The sequence below is a fragment of the Sesamum indicum genome, linkage group LG7 (genome assembly GCF_026168435.1).
Source record: "Sesamum indicum cultivar Baizhima isolate 11 linkage group LG7, ASM2616843v1, whole genome shotgun sequence".
Lineage (NCBI taxonomy): Eukaryota > Viridiplantae > Streptophyta > Magnoliopsida > Lamiales > Pedaliaceae > Sesamum > Sesamum indicum.
Genome location: NC_142663.1, coordinates 2,637,035 through 2,653,553, shown reverse-complemented (window position 1 = coordinate 2,653,553; position 16,519 = coordinate 2,637,035). Strand labels below are relative to the sequence as shown.

Sequence of the window (16,519 nt, the reverse complement as noted above, 5' to 3'; positions counted from 1 at the left end):
TTTTATTTTATTTTTTTTTGTAATTAGACAATAGTTCATATTAATATAATATTTTTCCTTAATTATTAATATTTCATAATGTTGATTACATTCCATTATTTCATATTTACTCAATTAATTCAATTCATAAATATAATTAATTGAAAATTTATTAAATTAATCTAATTCTATATTAAAATATATAAATTTATTTATTTATTTAAATTTATTAAATATATGAATTATCTAATTCTATATTAAAATTTATTAAAATATATAAATTTATTTATTAAATATATGAATTATCTAATTCTATATTAAAATATATAAATTTATTTATTTATTTAAATTTATTAAATATATGAATTAAATTATTTATTAAAATATATTACATAAGTATAAAAAGTTACAAAATCATAAATAAATTATAAAATTAAAAATTAGGAATGATTTTAGTAATTGTAAAGAAAATATTACAAATCTAACTAAATGACCGTTCCTAATACCAATACTAAAATAGTTCTACAAATGTATTTCTATCATGTTAGATATTTATTTCTATCATCTCTCTCTCGTCAACTTCCACGTCACTTTTTATTCTTTCTCTCTCTTTTTTTCCAAAATTTTCTTATTATATTTTTTATTTATCTAATTAATATACTTTTAAAATAATAATTAATTTTTAAAATTTAAATTAATAGTGCACACACATTTGAGTGTGCCATATATATTAGTTATTTTTTATAGTTCTATTTGTCAATCAATTAAAGTATTATTCAAATTAGCAGATTGATTATGAACACAAATTATTTATAAAAAATAACAATAAATTTTGGATAAACCCTAAATTTACAAATTGGCATAGTTTTAAGACATTTGATGAAATCAATATACAGAATTTGTGTATTTTAGAAAAAGAAATTAATAAAAAAAAGGGTAGGGGTGGGGGGACTAATGGCAACTTTGGGAATACAAGTGATACTGCAGCCAATGTCGTCATCATCATCTTCGTACCCAAGAAGCACAAAACATTTCTCTCTGCCATATTTCTCAAAGTCTCTCTCTCTCTCATATTTCAACAATGCGGATTCCTTTTCTTCTTCTTCTTCTTCTTCTTTTTTTTGCGATTTTTCGATGATTTCTTAGAATCTTGGGAAGAAATTGTACTAAAGATATCCAAAAAAGAAAAAATCCACAGGTAAAAACCCTAAAAATCGCCGTCCTCTGTCCGGCCATTTTACCCAAAACCACCGTCCATCCTCAGTCCCACGTTTTAAGCCTCACCCCTTCATTTTCCATTTCCTCTATTCATGTTCCGATTCTCACCCAAAAAAACAGAGGAAAGAATAAGGGGTTTCATGATCTGGGTTTATGACTCCGGATGATGGAAGCGGAGATATCTTCTTTCACTAATCTAATAAATCTGAAGGGTTTCTGCAGCCTCGTGAAGGAGAGACGGTGAAGTGCGTGCAAGATTCGCCGCCTCTGATTCTGCCCCTACGCAAGGCAGCACCCTTGGGGAAAAAACAGCGATGAGGTACAACGGAGGTAGTAGGTTGGCTCAATGCAGACAAATCCAAGAAAGGAAAACCCCACTGGTAAAACCCCCTACTCACACTCACATGTTTTCTACTGATGAAGTGAGTTTGAATTCGTATGAGATCCATGTTGCTGGAAGAAACGAATTAAAAACCCTTTTATGTGTGATCCTGAATGTATCACCTCTAAGATTGATTTACATCTTATATGTCCAGACACAATAAATCTATGGACGCAGCTAAATTGTGACTCCTTTTCATATATAAATTCCAAGAAATATTTTATAATCTCTCTAGGTTGTGATTTGTGATGTGGGCCAGCAGAAAACTTGCCAGAGATTTATTCCCCTCCAAACACCTTCTTCTTAGCAGTCACAAATTATTAGCATCTCAACATGTGTGTGTGTTTCTTCTGCTTTCTCTTTTCCTTTTCCTTTCTAGAATAATTTTCACATGTTGAGTGTTTCTCTGTAGATCTCCAGTAGATTGCCCAGGCTGCAAATGCTTCTGCCCAATGGAATTTTCTTTAGACGTGAATTCAGTGTGTTCGATGAGTTCTTCAAGAAGATTAAAGGTGAAGTCGACAGGTGTTCTTTTTTACATTGAAGTCTCGATTTCTGCTGTTGTTTTTTGTTCATACTTGAATTAGTTTCTGCATGTAATACTTAATCTTGGTTGTCTTATACGATGATTCATTTAAAATAAATAAATAATCATAAGCTATGACACGTTATCACCCTTGTTGAGGTGTGAAGAGCATTCTTTCTGGTCAGTTCTTTTAAGCCCTCATTAGTTGACGAGATATTTCCTCAACTCCTTTCATGTTCTAATAGTTAGCATTGATATACTGGGTTTTACATAATGCTGGGATTGGTTGGACATTGCAATGGTTAACCTGTGAATAGCGCTCTCTTTTGTCAATTATGTTGAGGCTTTTTTCCAGAACTCAAGGAAAGTTTTAATGATCTGGCAATTAATATGACTTAGGATAAACATTTCAGTGTGGTTAACCATAGCTAAAAATTTGATATTATTTTAATATTGTGTTCTAACTGTTGAAGTGGTTCCTTTCTCTGATTTGGGTTTCTTATGTTCAACTTTCTTACGTGATAAGCTTTCGATGTTTTCAGCTCATTAGCATGCCTTTTTTGTTTTCCTTTAATAGCTCATATTAATATCCTGATCATTTGGCTGTAGGAACTTGGAATTTCAACAATCCATGAGGGAGATTAAGGAGAAAGCAGAGGACTTGAAAGGGGTGAATGAGGATCTGAAAGGTAGGTAATGTTACAAGTTACAACAATATCTAATTCTTGTGTTGTTGTGGGGCACTTGTTTAACTATTTAGAGACTGAGAAATAATGTTGTATGTCAAGTTGGCAGACACTTCCAATGTGAGCTCTGAGATGGTGAAACGGTGAAATGCAGAACAAAAGCAGACTATTGAGCAGCTGTACAAGCATGTAGATGGTGTTTGGTCGCAGGCTCAAGAAAAACAAAAAAGGTATAAATCATCCTCTAGTGGTTCTACAGTGTCTTCCCAAAGGTGAATTAGCAATATGGAGTTTGACTTAATTGAAGTACTTCTGGACATATATTTTGTTTTCCCTAACTCTTTGTTCCTTGTTTTCCTCAACTCTTGGCTACTAAAGGAACTAATTAAAATTTATGGGTACCTTTTTCTGGTTAGAGTGTAGCTACTTACATCAATATATTTTTTAATGCATTATTCATATCTTTGGCATCCAGCCTAAAGAAGAATTGGATAATTTTTTATTTGTCTATAACTAGAATAGTCAGTGCTGAAACATAATCTATACTCCTATTTTTCTTCCACAGAGCACAACATTCTCTACTTACAAATAATGCAAAAACACACTAGAAAAAGAGAACAGACTGAGAGTCTTCTTCATTCTTTAGTCCAGGACCTTAACCTTGGACTGGACGGTGTTACCTTAGTTTACATGTAACTATATTACTGATGCAGGAACATTATTTACATATAGTTTGCTATTATGCTTCATACTGGCACGGTATCTGTGGTGTCGGCTGCCTTTAGATGTATTTTACACGACTATGATAATTTTGGCTCTAAAGTGGTGTAAACCACAAGTATGCAATATGTTATTCTATTACAAAAAAAAAAAGAAAAAAAAGAATTGGGATAAGTTTTGTATTAGCTATAACTGGAATACTCATTTCTGATACATACTCCTAATTTTCTTCCACGGAACACAGCATTCTCTACTTACAAATATGCAAAAACACACTAGAAAAAGAGACAAACTGAGAGTCGTCTTCATTCTTTAGTTCAGGACCTTAACCTTTGACTGGACCGTGTTACCTTGGTTTACATGTAACTGTATTAGTGATGCAGGAACATTATTTACATATAGCTGCTATTATTCTTCAAACTGGCTCAGTATCTGTGGTCAACTGCTTCTAGATGTGTTTTACACAAGAATGTTAATGTTTGACTCTAAAGTTGTGTATGAACCACAAGTATGCAATATTATTCGCCTTTTTATTATGTTTTAATTGAGTAAAAAAGTGAAAGTAGTAAATAGTTTTCTTTTCAGTTAGATATACAAAAATTATATTTAGGTAATTTTGTCCTTAAGGTTATATGTCTTTTCACACTTTTGTCTATGTAACTTCAAGGAATTTTGGATTATTAATGATTTATTTTTCTATTGAACTTTTTAAATTTTCATTGTTATGTATAATATAGATACAGATTTCTTAATTTTAATTGATCAAAATATTGTTTATCGCTCAGTGCTGGATAGAGTAGCAGCAGAATGGAGGTAATCCTTTTATTTTTTTAATGGCTCCTTTATGCTTTTTGATGATTCTGGATCTTGGAGTAGGTGAGTAAGTGAATAAATATATTTTTCACGTATACAATCAATAACTAGATGTGATTATATTTGCTTATGAATACATCAAATGTGACAAAACGGTAACGAAGCAACGGTGACTCCAATTTCCAGTAAGCTGGGAGTGTGGAGAAGTTATAGGAGCAAGATTCAGCTCTTGTGTTATTGTGCTTGTTGGATTTTATCTAAAGTTCAAAGATAGCATGTCTTATAATTAATAGTTCATGTTGTCTTCTGCCTCTTTATTTTTGTTCCTAATAATTATTTCACTAATGGGATCAAGAGAAGCCTTTAGGTATGGTATCAAATCTTACTTTACTCTTATTTTTGTCAATCAGGAGTCGGGTATCAACTTCTTTTTTCATTTAAAACACTAAGGTGCAGTTAAAGTTAACTTCTTAAATCATATAATAGGTAGTCGAGAGAAACTATAAGTTGCTGATTCGTTTCGTATGACCAACTGTTTATATAGAATATTGATAGAGATTAATTTTGTTTTCAAAAGCATTTTTCACATCCTTTTCACTTACTTTGTGTTCAAAGATTTTGTTAATTATATTAGAATATGTTTTAACATAATTAGTAAATATATTAATTTATATATATTTGATCAAATATATAAACTAAAAATAACTTATGTAAATAAATTGGAAAGGATGTAGTTAGAAATTTCGCCAATTGGATATTTATATGATGGAGTTGAAGAGACTATCTTTATCTAATATGTGAGAGTTTGATTGATTGTTGTGGATGAGTTCTAATTGCACATTCATTGTATGTCTTCTTTTATTCTTTAATCTTTTTATTTTATAAATAGTCTGAATTTTTGTGTCTAATTATATGTTAGATTTAGTTATTTATTGTAATATTGTCTTCACTAACTTCAGTCATTTTAATTATATTTCTTGTTATTTTATGTCTATGATATTGTGAGAAATATACTTCATTAGAGAATTTCTTATTATATGTTTTATGTTTAGAGAATTTTGTCTATGCGATTTTTTTCAGGTATGTTTAGTGTTGTGTTTTTGGAAGATAAAAATGATTGTTGATTGTGAAATTATTATCAAATTATGTCTTTTTTATACATATAAATTTTGGGTTTGTATCAGATGTGAAATATATCACTAGATATAAATTTGATATTTGCATTTGTATTTATATGTTTAATTTTTATATTATATTTTCAATTCTACTACCATGCTCACCCTCAAATATATATATAGAGAGATTTAATTAATAAAATAAATAAAATTATTTAAATTAAATTAAAAGTTATGAATGTATATTATTCATTCGCATAAATATTACTTTGACCTGCTTTTTGGTAATTATAGAAATACTTATAAGGGCATTTATCTTTTAGTTTTTTATTTATAATTAAATTTTATTAAAACTAATAAATGATAATTCAAAATAATTTATGCAGTTTATATAAATCACATCAGAATTAGTAATTTTATATATTAAACAAATATTTTAAATTATTAAATTATTTTTTTAAAAAAAATTATACCTTTTTCTCAATCCTACCACCATGCCCACCCTCAGCAGGGATAGTTTTTAAGTTTTGGATGGAAAGGTAGGGGTGGTTTGTATAAAAGGACAAAAAATGAGGGGTATAAATATAATTATCTTTAGTATAGATTCAATTATGTACATATTTATATTTTTGTATATTTTATTAAATTAAAAATAGTGAATGAATCTTTTGCCTAGGAACTAATTTGTATTAATAATTTAACATTTCAATTATTAAGAGATACAATTTTACATGGATATTTGATAAAAATAAAATAAAATAATTTAAATAAAATAAAATTGGTATAAATATTCATTCGGTTAAATATTACTTTGACATTTCTATTATCTTTTGGTAATTATAAAAACGCTCTTGAGGGCATTTTTATTATTAGAAGATTAAGGTAGACAGGCATTTTTTGGATTTTAATTTAAAATAAAAAAAGACCCCTGTTAACCTTATCAATTTTAATTTAATTTTTTATAATTGAAATGTTCTCAATAGTTTATGTAATTACCAAATGATATTTATGGAAATAAATAATATGGTTCCATGTATATTTTTATTATTTATACTAATTTTTAATTATAATTTAGATTATTTATTAACTTTTGTTAAATTTAAAAATTAGTTAATCAACTATATAGCAGGATATAACGTTTCACCAATTTTATTTCCCTCATTCACTGCATGTTGTAATTATGTTGTGCAGTTCGGTTTTACCACATCAATTCGGTTTCAAATTAATGCATATGATAGTAACGGACAAATAGGCCAACACAGAATGTGGTTGACGAAATAAAAAACCTCGGCGTAGTTGTGGGATGTGGTTGATGTCAAATTATTTGATTAAAATATTAATAAAAACTATTTATAAATTACAATCAATTATATTTTCATCTATTGACTTTTTATACAAATTACTATTGCCTTTCAAATTACACAGAAACCATTCTTAATAGCTTTTAACTAAAAAAATTATCTTTGTTAATCCTGTCAAATTTTAATTTAATTTTTGAATAACAAAAATGTCCTCAAAAGTTTCTATATACGAAAAGCTATATATCAAAAGATAGAGAGAGTGTGAATTTTTAATTTAGATTTAAATTATTTTGTTAACTTTTTGTTAAATCAATTAATCATAGTGTACCAATTTTATTTTCCTCATTTACTTCATGTCGTGATTATGTGGAGTTCAATTTTACAAAAACATAAAATCGTTACAAATTAATGCATATGATGTGTACGGAAATAAGAAACTTGGGCGCAATTGTGCGATGGACAGTTATTTTTATATATTTGCATTATCGTAATATTTGTAACTGATTATATTTTTTATTAATAAATTTTTAAAATTATTATTAATCATAATGACAAAAATGCCCTCAAAACTTTTTATGTAATTATCAAAAGATAAAGGGTGTGTTCGAGTAATTTATGAGAATGAATATTATGACACCATATATTATTATTTATTCACAACCTCTCATTTATTGTCCTTTTACACAATCACCATTATCTTTTTAAAAATTACAAAAATCACCCCTAACAGTATTTAAGCCCCAAAAATATCTTTATTAACTCGGTTAAACTTTAATTTAATTTTTTAATGACAAATGCCCTCAAGAATTTTTCTGTAATTACAAAAAATTAAAAGGGCAAGTAATATTTATCAGAATGAATAATATGATTCTATATATTTCTTATTATTCGTTTAATTTTTAATTCAATTTTAATTATTTTAATAATTTCTTTTATTGAATTTCTATATAAAAAAAATTACATCTCTTAATTTATTAATAAAAATAAAATTATATTTACAATCTCTCACTATATCCTTTTCCACAAGCCACACTTATCTTTTAAAAGATTATAGAAATTACTCCTAACAGCCCTTGAAATAAAAAGAAAAAAAAAAGCTTGTTTTATCTATATATACTCCTTATGTATATATAAAAATTGATATGAAAAATAAAGTAATACTGTGATAAAGGATTTACTCTATAATTAATTATTCTCGAACCCTATCGCCATGCTCTTGCCCAGCATTTGCCCTCTCTCGTGTACATAATTCTAAGTATATGGAATAATTATATTTACATTCCTGCTTTTTTACAAAATAACAAAAATAAAAAATATCCCTGTATAAATTATTTAAAATTATTAAAATTAAAAGATTATTTATTTATTTATAATTAAATTTTATTAAAATTATAAATGATATTTCAAAATAATTTATGCAGTTTATATAAATCACATTAGAATTAGTAATTTATATATTAAACAAATATTTTAAAATATTAAATTATTTTTTTTAAAAAAATTATTCCTTTTTTGTCAATCCTACAATCATGCCCACTAGCAGGGATAGTTTTTAATTTTTGGATGAAAAGGTAGGGGTGGTTTGTATAAAAGGACAACAAATGAGGGGTATAAATGTAATTATCTCTAGTATATATTCAATTACGTACATATTTATATTTTTGTAATATAAACATATATAATTTATTAAATTAAAAATAGTTAATGAATCTTTTAATTTTAACAATTTAGAATAATTTATACATGTATGTATTTTAAGTTTTAGCCTAGTAACTAATTTTTGTTAATAATTTAACACTTCAATTATTAAGAGATACAATTTTACATAGAGATTTGATTAAAAAAATAAAATTATTTAAATAAAATAAAAATTAGTATAAACAATAAAAAAAAATTCATATTATTATTCACTCGCTTAAATACTATTTTGATATTTCTTTTATCTTTTGGTAATTATAAAAACACTCTTGAGGGTATTTTTATTATTGAAAAATTAAATCCAACTTCAATAGGGCATTTTTGGATTTTAAAATACCCTCAAAAATTAAAAAAATTACCCTTGGCAACATTTAAAATAAAAAAAGAAGACCCGTATTAAAATTATCAAATTTTAATTTAATTTTCAATAATAGAAATGTCCTCAGTAGTTTATGTAATTACCAAAATATGAAGTTGTCAAAGTAATATTTATGTGAATGAAAAAGATCTTATATATTCTCTATTAACTTTTTTTATTGTTGAATCTGTGTATAAAATTACATCCCTTTGAAATATCAAATTTAATTTAATTAATATATTAATAAAAATTAATTATTAGGTTATAAATCAGGGTCATATTTACACCCCCTTCATCTACCACTGTTGTCTTTTCAAAAATTATATCTGTTAATCCGAGCAAATTTTAATTTAATTTAAAGGTGGCAAAGTAATATTTATGAAAATAAATAATATAACTCCATGTATATTTTTATTATTTATACTAATTTTTAATTATAATTTAGTCTATTTATTAACTTTTGTTAAATTTAAAAATTAGTTAATCAACTATATATATCAGGATACAACGTTTCACCAATTTTATTTCCGTCATTTATTGCATGTCGTGATTATGTTGTGGAGTTCAGATTTACCACATCAATTCGATTTCAAATTAATGCATATGATAGTAATGAACAAAATGTGGTTGAGGAAATAAAAAATCTCGGCGCAATTGTGGAGACCGTAAGAAATGTCAAATTACTTGATTAAAATATTAATAAAGATTATCTTTGTTAATTCTGTCAAATTTTAATTTAATTTTTCAATAACAAAAATATTATCAAAAGTTTCTATATACCAAAAGATAGAGTGTGGCAAAATAATTTTTAATTTAGATTTAAGTTATTTTATTAACTTTTTGTTAAATCAATTAATCATAGTGTACCAATTCTATTTTCCTCATTTACTTCATGTCGTGATTATGAGTTCAGTTTTACAAAAACATTAAATTCGGTTACAAATTAATGCATATGACGTGTACCAAAATAAGAAACTTGGGCGCAATTGTGGGATGGACAGTTATTTTTATAATATTTGCATTATCGTAATATTTGTAATTGATCCTATTTTTTATTAATAAATTTTTAAAATTATTATTAATCATAATGATAAAAATGCCCTCAAAAGTTTTTATGTAATTATCAAAAGATAAAAGGTGTGTCCAATTTATTTATGAGAATGAATATTATGACACCATATATTATTATTTATTCGACATCTCATTTATTGTCTTTTTACCCAAACCATCATTATTTTTTTAAAAATTACAGAAACCACCCTTAACAGTATTTAAAACCCAAAAATATCTTTATTGACTCAGTTAAATTTTAATTTAATTTTCAATGAAAAACGCCCTCAAGAATTTTTTTGTAATTACAAAAAATTAAATGGGCAAGTAATATTTATTAGAATGAATAATATGACTCTATATATTTTTTATTGTTTATTTAATTTTTAATTTAAACTTAAATTATTTAATAATTTCGTTTGTTAAATTTCTATATAAAAAAATTACTTCTCTTAATATATTTAATATAATTGAAATGTTAAATCTTTTAATTAATATATTAATAAAAATTATAATTATATTTACAATCTCTCACTATTACCCTTTTCCACAAATCACACTTACCTTTTAAAAAATTATAGAAATTACTTCTAACAACCCTTGAAATAAAAAATAAATAAATAAAAAAGCTTGTTTTATCGGGCAACTATGCCCCCTCATCACTTGTTTTATCGGGCAACTCAGTTTGAATCAATATAACTTACAAAATCATTTAGAATAGGACTTGGGAGCTAAAAGCATTCAAGAGACTTCAATTCATTTTTTAAAGTTCTAAAATTAATTATATGAACAATTATACGTAAATTTCTTTTGATTGAAAAATTACATCTAGTACTCCTTGTGTTTATTTTTGTTTAACAAACAGATCCCTTAATTAAAATTTACTGAAATTTTTTATGTTAATAAAAACTTAAATAAAAATTTATATTACCCCAAATTGATAGAGACGGGCATTTCTATCATGAAAATTAATTTAATTTTTAAATAATAGAAATACCCTCAAAAGTGTTTTTGTAATTACCATAAGATAAAAGAGGTGTCAAAATAATATTTATGAGGGAATATTAACTTATTCGATTTAAACAAACCATTCTTGCCTTTACAAAAATACAGAAACCACTCCTTTTAAAATCCAAAAATGCCCTCAAGTCAAACGGTAGCCAAAGGGAATAAATACTATAACCCCACATATTTTTTCAATATTTATATCGATTTTTAATTGAATCTCTATACAATTTTGATAATAAAATATTAAATTATTCAATTAATATATTAATAAAAATTAATTATTTGGTTATTTTTAAAATATTATGGGAACGTATTCTTCATCTTCATATATATTACTTGGCCAATCCCTCTATCTTTTGGTAAATTAGTATTTCTGTCATAAAAATTAAGAAATTTGACCAAATGAACATAAGCATTTTGGAAATTTAAAGACTATTAGGAGTTGTATTTTAAAAGACAAGGGCGGTTTATATAAAATAATTATTTCTAAATATAATTTAACAACTAATAAAGATAATACAATTATATAATATCTTACAAGTTAAAACCACAATAATTAAATCAAAATTCAAATCAACATAAATTTAAAATTTAAATTAATAATGAAATTGGTAATAGTATAATAAATAATTAAATTTAAATCTAATGTATTAGATGTTGAACCCAAAAAGAGAGAATATATTTTTTAAGAATAAATTTATTAAACCACAAGTAAATAGATATAATTTGAATTTTTGAATGAATCTTTTATTATTTAATTTTTCAATAATACTTAATTCATGTTTTGCCCTTGTCATACTTCCTTGTACTGTATATGAATAAAATACTTTCATTTGTATGACTTGGCTGTATTTTCCATCACACACATTTATTTACATTAAAAGAAAAATCAAATTAAGTATTGTAAATAAAGAATATTAAAAAGAAAGTAACTGAAAACAATAAATAACCAAGATGAGAGTATATTCTTTTAAATAATTATGTTGAATACAATTCTTTTAGAAATAAATTTATGAAACGATAAGTAAATAACTAAAAAAAAGTTAAAATTCCGCTGCAAAAAAAAATATCAAATTTTTACATCTAATACGATCCCAAAATTTTGATTTTTATAGATGTGAACAATTTGTTTATTTTTCAGGGATGTAATAACAAGAAATACAGTTATTGAAGTTAAAATTACACTTATACGCCCATCAAAATTCTCGATTTACGCATTACCCCAGACGCAAACTTATAAAAGCATTAAATAAAGGATAAAACAAATTTTTTTTTTTGCTAACAACATTTATTGTTCAAATTCTAAACAAGAAATCAAGTGTAAAAAGTGAATCTTCAAAGAGGGTATAAATATAATAAATAAAAAGTAACAAAAAAAGAAAAAATCCCTACGCAACACAGATATTAAATTTAATTTAATTTTTAAATGATACTTGAGTGTTTTTGTAATTACCAAAAGGTAAAAGAAGTATCAAAGTAATATTTATGAGGAAATGTTAAATTATTTAGTTATTATATTAATAAAAATTAGGTTGCAAAATAGGAATAATTACGTCACCACCTATTGTCCCCTTGCCTTTTCAAAAATACAGAAAGCACTCCTAGCAGCTTTTAAAATAAAAAAAATGCTCCTATTAACACGATCAAACTTTAATTTAAAAAATTGCCCTCAAATAATTATCAAAAAGTAGAGGAAGTGCCAAAGTATATATAGGAATAAATACTATAACCCCACATATTTTTTCAATATTTATATTGATTTTTAATTGATTGTCTATACAATATTGATAATTAAAATGTTAAATTATTCAATTAATATATTAATAAATATTAATTATTAAGTTATTTTAATTTTTTAAATATTTAAACTCATGATCTAGTAATTAATTTTAAAAAAAATCTATGAAATCATATTCTTCATCCTTGTATAAATTACTTTGACAATTCCTCTACCTTTTGATAATTGCAGACGGGCATTTCTATTATTGAAAATTAAAAAATTTGACCAAATCATAAGCTTGGTTTTTTTTTTAAAAAACAAGGCAATGGCAATTTGTATAAGTACAATTATCATAAATAGAATTTAACAACTAATAAATATAATACAGTTATATAACATCTTAAAAGTACATCCAAATCAACAAAAATTTAAAATCCAAATACATAAATAATGAAATTGGTAATAGTATAATAAATAATTAAATTTTAAATCTAATATATTAGTCAATATTGAGATTATGTTGAACCCAAAAATTAAACAAAAGAGAATATACTTCTTTAAGAATAAATTTATAAAACCACAAGTAAATAAATACAATTTTAGTTGAATGAATCTCTTATTACTCTTGAAATAAATAATTAATAATTAGAATATATAAATTTAAAAGTACCAAGAAAAGGGATACAGTAATATTATATAAAGTGCTAACCTAAATCTGTCAAATTCCTTCATGCCCTCGGCATACTTGTACTATATATGAATAAAAAATTTCATTTGTTTGACTTGGTTGTATTTTCCATCTCGCAGATTTATTAACATAAAAAATTAATAAAATAAAGTATTGTAATTAAAGAACATTAAAAAGTAATTGAAAATGCGAGTTTTTTTTTTAAAATAATTATGTTCAATATAGAAATTAAACAAAAGAGAAAATATATTTTTTTAACTAACAAAAAGATGAATAATTTCAAAGACATGATCAATCGTCATACATAAAAGGCTATGATTTGACAAATTAATTTTAATTCTAACTATACTTTGATTTAGCTAATTAATTTTATCTAAAATAATTAAACACATAAATATAAGTGCAAATATCAAAATTTTAAGTATTAAAGTACATTTTTCATATCAGATAATTTTGAATGTATGTAAGTGAAAAACAATAATTTCAGCTTTTAAAATAGCAAAAAGACAAGAAAGTACAAACACTGACATACAAATCAAACATATTTTGTTAAGATGCTTCCTATCAATCAATTTAATATCTTTACAAATTATATTAAAAATAAAATTATTATACTTAAACCCCATTTTGAAAATACTAACTTATATTTTACCCCAAAAAATCTTTACTTACACTCCCCACTCAATTCACACATGACCCCTTTTTGTTTAAATTTGAACTGAAAATGCTAAATTGTATTTTAATCCCAAAGAATTTTTCACAATTACACTTATACACCCTCCAAGATTCTCGGTTTACACATTACCCCTAACGTAAACTCATAAAAACATTAAATAAAGGATATTATTGCTAACAACAGCATTTTTCTTTAAAATCCTAACAAGAAATTAATTGTAAAAAATGAATCTTCAAAGAGGGTGTAAGTATAATAATTAGAAATTAACCCAAAAGAAAAAAAAAAATCCCTATGCAACACAGACATTAAATCAATAGTGTTTTTGAAATTACCAAAAGATAAAAGAGGTGTCAAGTAATAATTTAATTTTTAAACGACAGAAATCACCTCAAGAGTGTTTTTGTAATTACCTATGTCAAAATAATATTTATGAAAAAATATTAAATTATTTAGTTAATATATTAATAAAAATTAGTTACCAGGTTGTAAATTAAGATACCTCACCTATTGTCCTTTTACACAAACTTTAAAAAATACAGAAACTACTCCTAACAACCTTTAAAATCTAAAAATGCTCCTATTAACACGATCAAACTTTAATTTAAAAAAATGCCCTCAAGTAATTATCAAAAAGTAGAGGAAGTGTCAAATTATATATGGGAATGAATACCATGAGCCCACATATTTTTTCAATATTATAATAGTTACTATTGAAATATAATTAGACACAAATATTCTATTCAATTTATTTTTTTCTTAAAAGGTAATTGATAATTAATATATCAATAGATTTCAAAGTGTAGATTATTTATAAATAAAAAGATAAAAGAATAACAAATGAAATACACTGAATGTGTAATCAGAACTCGTCTACAAACAACAGTCAAAATCCTGCATACAACACAGAAGAGTTATGATGAAATGGATCCACATATTAGATAAAAACAGTCTCTTTCACCTCCATCATAAACTGTACTATTAATATGAATAACATAAGATATGAGATCTTTTGTGCAGATGCATTCCTAAATGAGATGACGCGAAGTATTGCCCAAATAAAAAGGCGAATAATACTATATATTAGCCTACATATGATAACGTTTTGACTATAAAATCGTGCATGAACCACAAACATAAAATACTAAGGCTAAAAGTTTCATGAATAACAAAACCTACTAAAGAATAAATATTATAATATCACCAATAAAAAATTGTCAATCTTCTTGTATTAGAAGTGCATGTGGCTCACAAAATTACAAATAAAATATGAGCATGCCTAGTTATTGATTATATATGTGAAAAATATCCACTTACTCACCTCCTCCACGAGGCAGGCACTATCATATTTCATAAGCATGTTGAAGGCACATACATTCACAAACTTGTGTAGCTTTTCATTTACCTATCACCTAATACTAAGAAAGCAACAACAACAAGATAAAACTGCAAATAAGAAATCTGTGCAGATAGAAGTAGAAACATGTTGACCCTCATAATAAAAAGCATAAAGGAGCCATCAATAAAATGAAAGGTTTACCTCTATTCTGCTACTCGATCCAGCACTGAGTAATGAACAATATTCTGATCAATTAAAATTAAGTAATTTATAACTATATTAAAACATAAATATCGTGAATGATAACCTAATACTCCTTTTAATAATAAATAAAAGTTTATCAAAAAACAAAGTGTTAATGGAAAAAGAAGCTTTTATAAGTTCCTTTAAAAGACATCTATAAAAGTGTCAAAAGACATTTATAACCTTAAGGACCACTTTAATAATAAATGAGAAATAGTTATAAAAGTACAGTATTACCCAAATAAAACTTTTGTAGTTCTAACTGAAAAGACTATTTAGTCATTCCACTTTCTATGTCAATTGAAACATAATAAGAAGGCAAATAATACTTAATATGCTTTATAAAAAAATACCCTATTAGCCTACATATGATAACGTTTGACTATAAAATCGTGCATGAACCACAAACATAAAATATTAAGGCTAAAAATTTCATAAATAACAAAACCTACTAAAGAATAAATATTATAAAATCACCAATAAAAAATTATCAATCTTCTTGTATTAGAAGTGCCTCTCAAAAATACAAATAAAATTTATTACAAGTAAATACAATAATGTAACCAATGGGTTGAACTTCCTTGGCTTCTGCTCAATAGGCTTTAAGCAAAACCAAAATGAATGGTAAGAAAATAACACAAAATAAATGAAAATTTCAATTTGTTGATTAATCCAATTAACATGAGAAAGAGAGATAACAAAACATTCTCACCGTGTAAAGTGAATCCTTGTTGACTGGCACCGGAACATTGTGTTCCCTCCTTCATTCAGCAAGTGTTTTCATTCCCTGGCAAGCTATGATATTCTCATCGTGTAAAGTGAATCCTTATTGACTGGAGCCCGAAGGTTTGCTTCCTCCTTCATTGAGCAACTATTTCATTCCCTGCCAAGTTTATCAGCAACTGTTTTCACTGGAAGGTTTTGTTCCCTCCTTCAGCAACTGTATTCATCAAGTCTTACCACATGGTTAAAATGCTGTTGTCAAAGGGTTGTAAAAGCGAG

At 25.4% G+C, this 16,519-nt stretch overlaps 1 protein-coding gene and 1 long non-coding RNA gene across 5 annotated transcripts; one reads left to right on the top strand and one right to left on the bottom strand.

The window, feature by feature from the left end:
* Positions 1-953: 953 nt before the first annotated feature.
* LOC105179090 (mitochondrial import inner membrane translocase subunit TIM44-2) lies at positions 954-4,224 on the top strand. 4 transcript variants are annotated; one of them, XM_088882361.1, is made up of 4 exons: positions 954-1,577; positions 1,992-2,104; positions 2,715-2,794; positions 2,901-4,224. In XM_088882361.1, the coding sequence occupies exons 1-4, from the start codon at positions 1,512-1,514 to the stop codon at positions 2,936-2,938; spliced, it is 297 nt and encodes a 98-aa protein (XP_088738487.1). In that variant the 5' UTR covers positions 954-1,511; the 3' UTR covers positions 2,939-4,224. The 4 variants fall into 4 exon arrangements, 2 of the variants coding, with proteins under 2 accessions (XP_088738487.1, XP_088738488.1); XR_016066307.1 differs by having other exon boundaries at positions 956-1,577; positions 1,992-2,091; XM_088882362.1 differs by having other exon boundaries at positions 956-1,577; positions 2,894-4,224.
* Positions 4,225-15,966: 11,742 nt separating this feature from the next.
* On the bottom strand, positions 15,967-16,502 carry LOC148787463 (uncharacterized). The gene is made up of 2 exons (XR_016066483.1): positions 16,230-16,502; positions 15,967-16,117 (listed from the first exon to the last, which is right to left on the bottom strand). It is a non-coding gene; the product is annotated as an uncharacterized LOC148787463 (long non-coding RNA).
* Between the last annotated feature and the right edge of the window lie 17 nt (positions 16,503-16,519).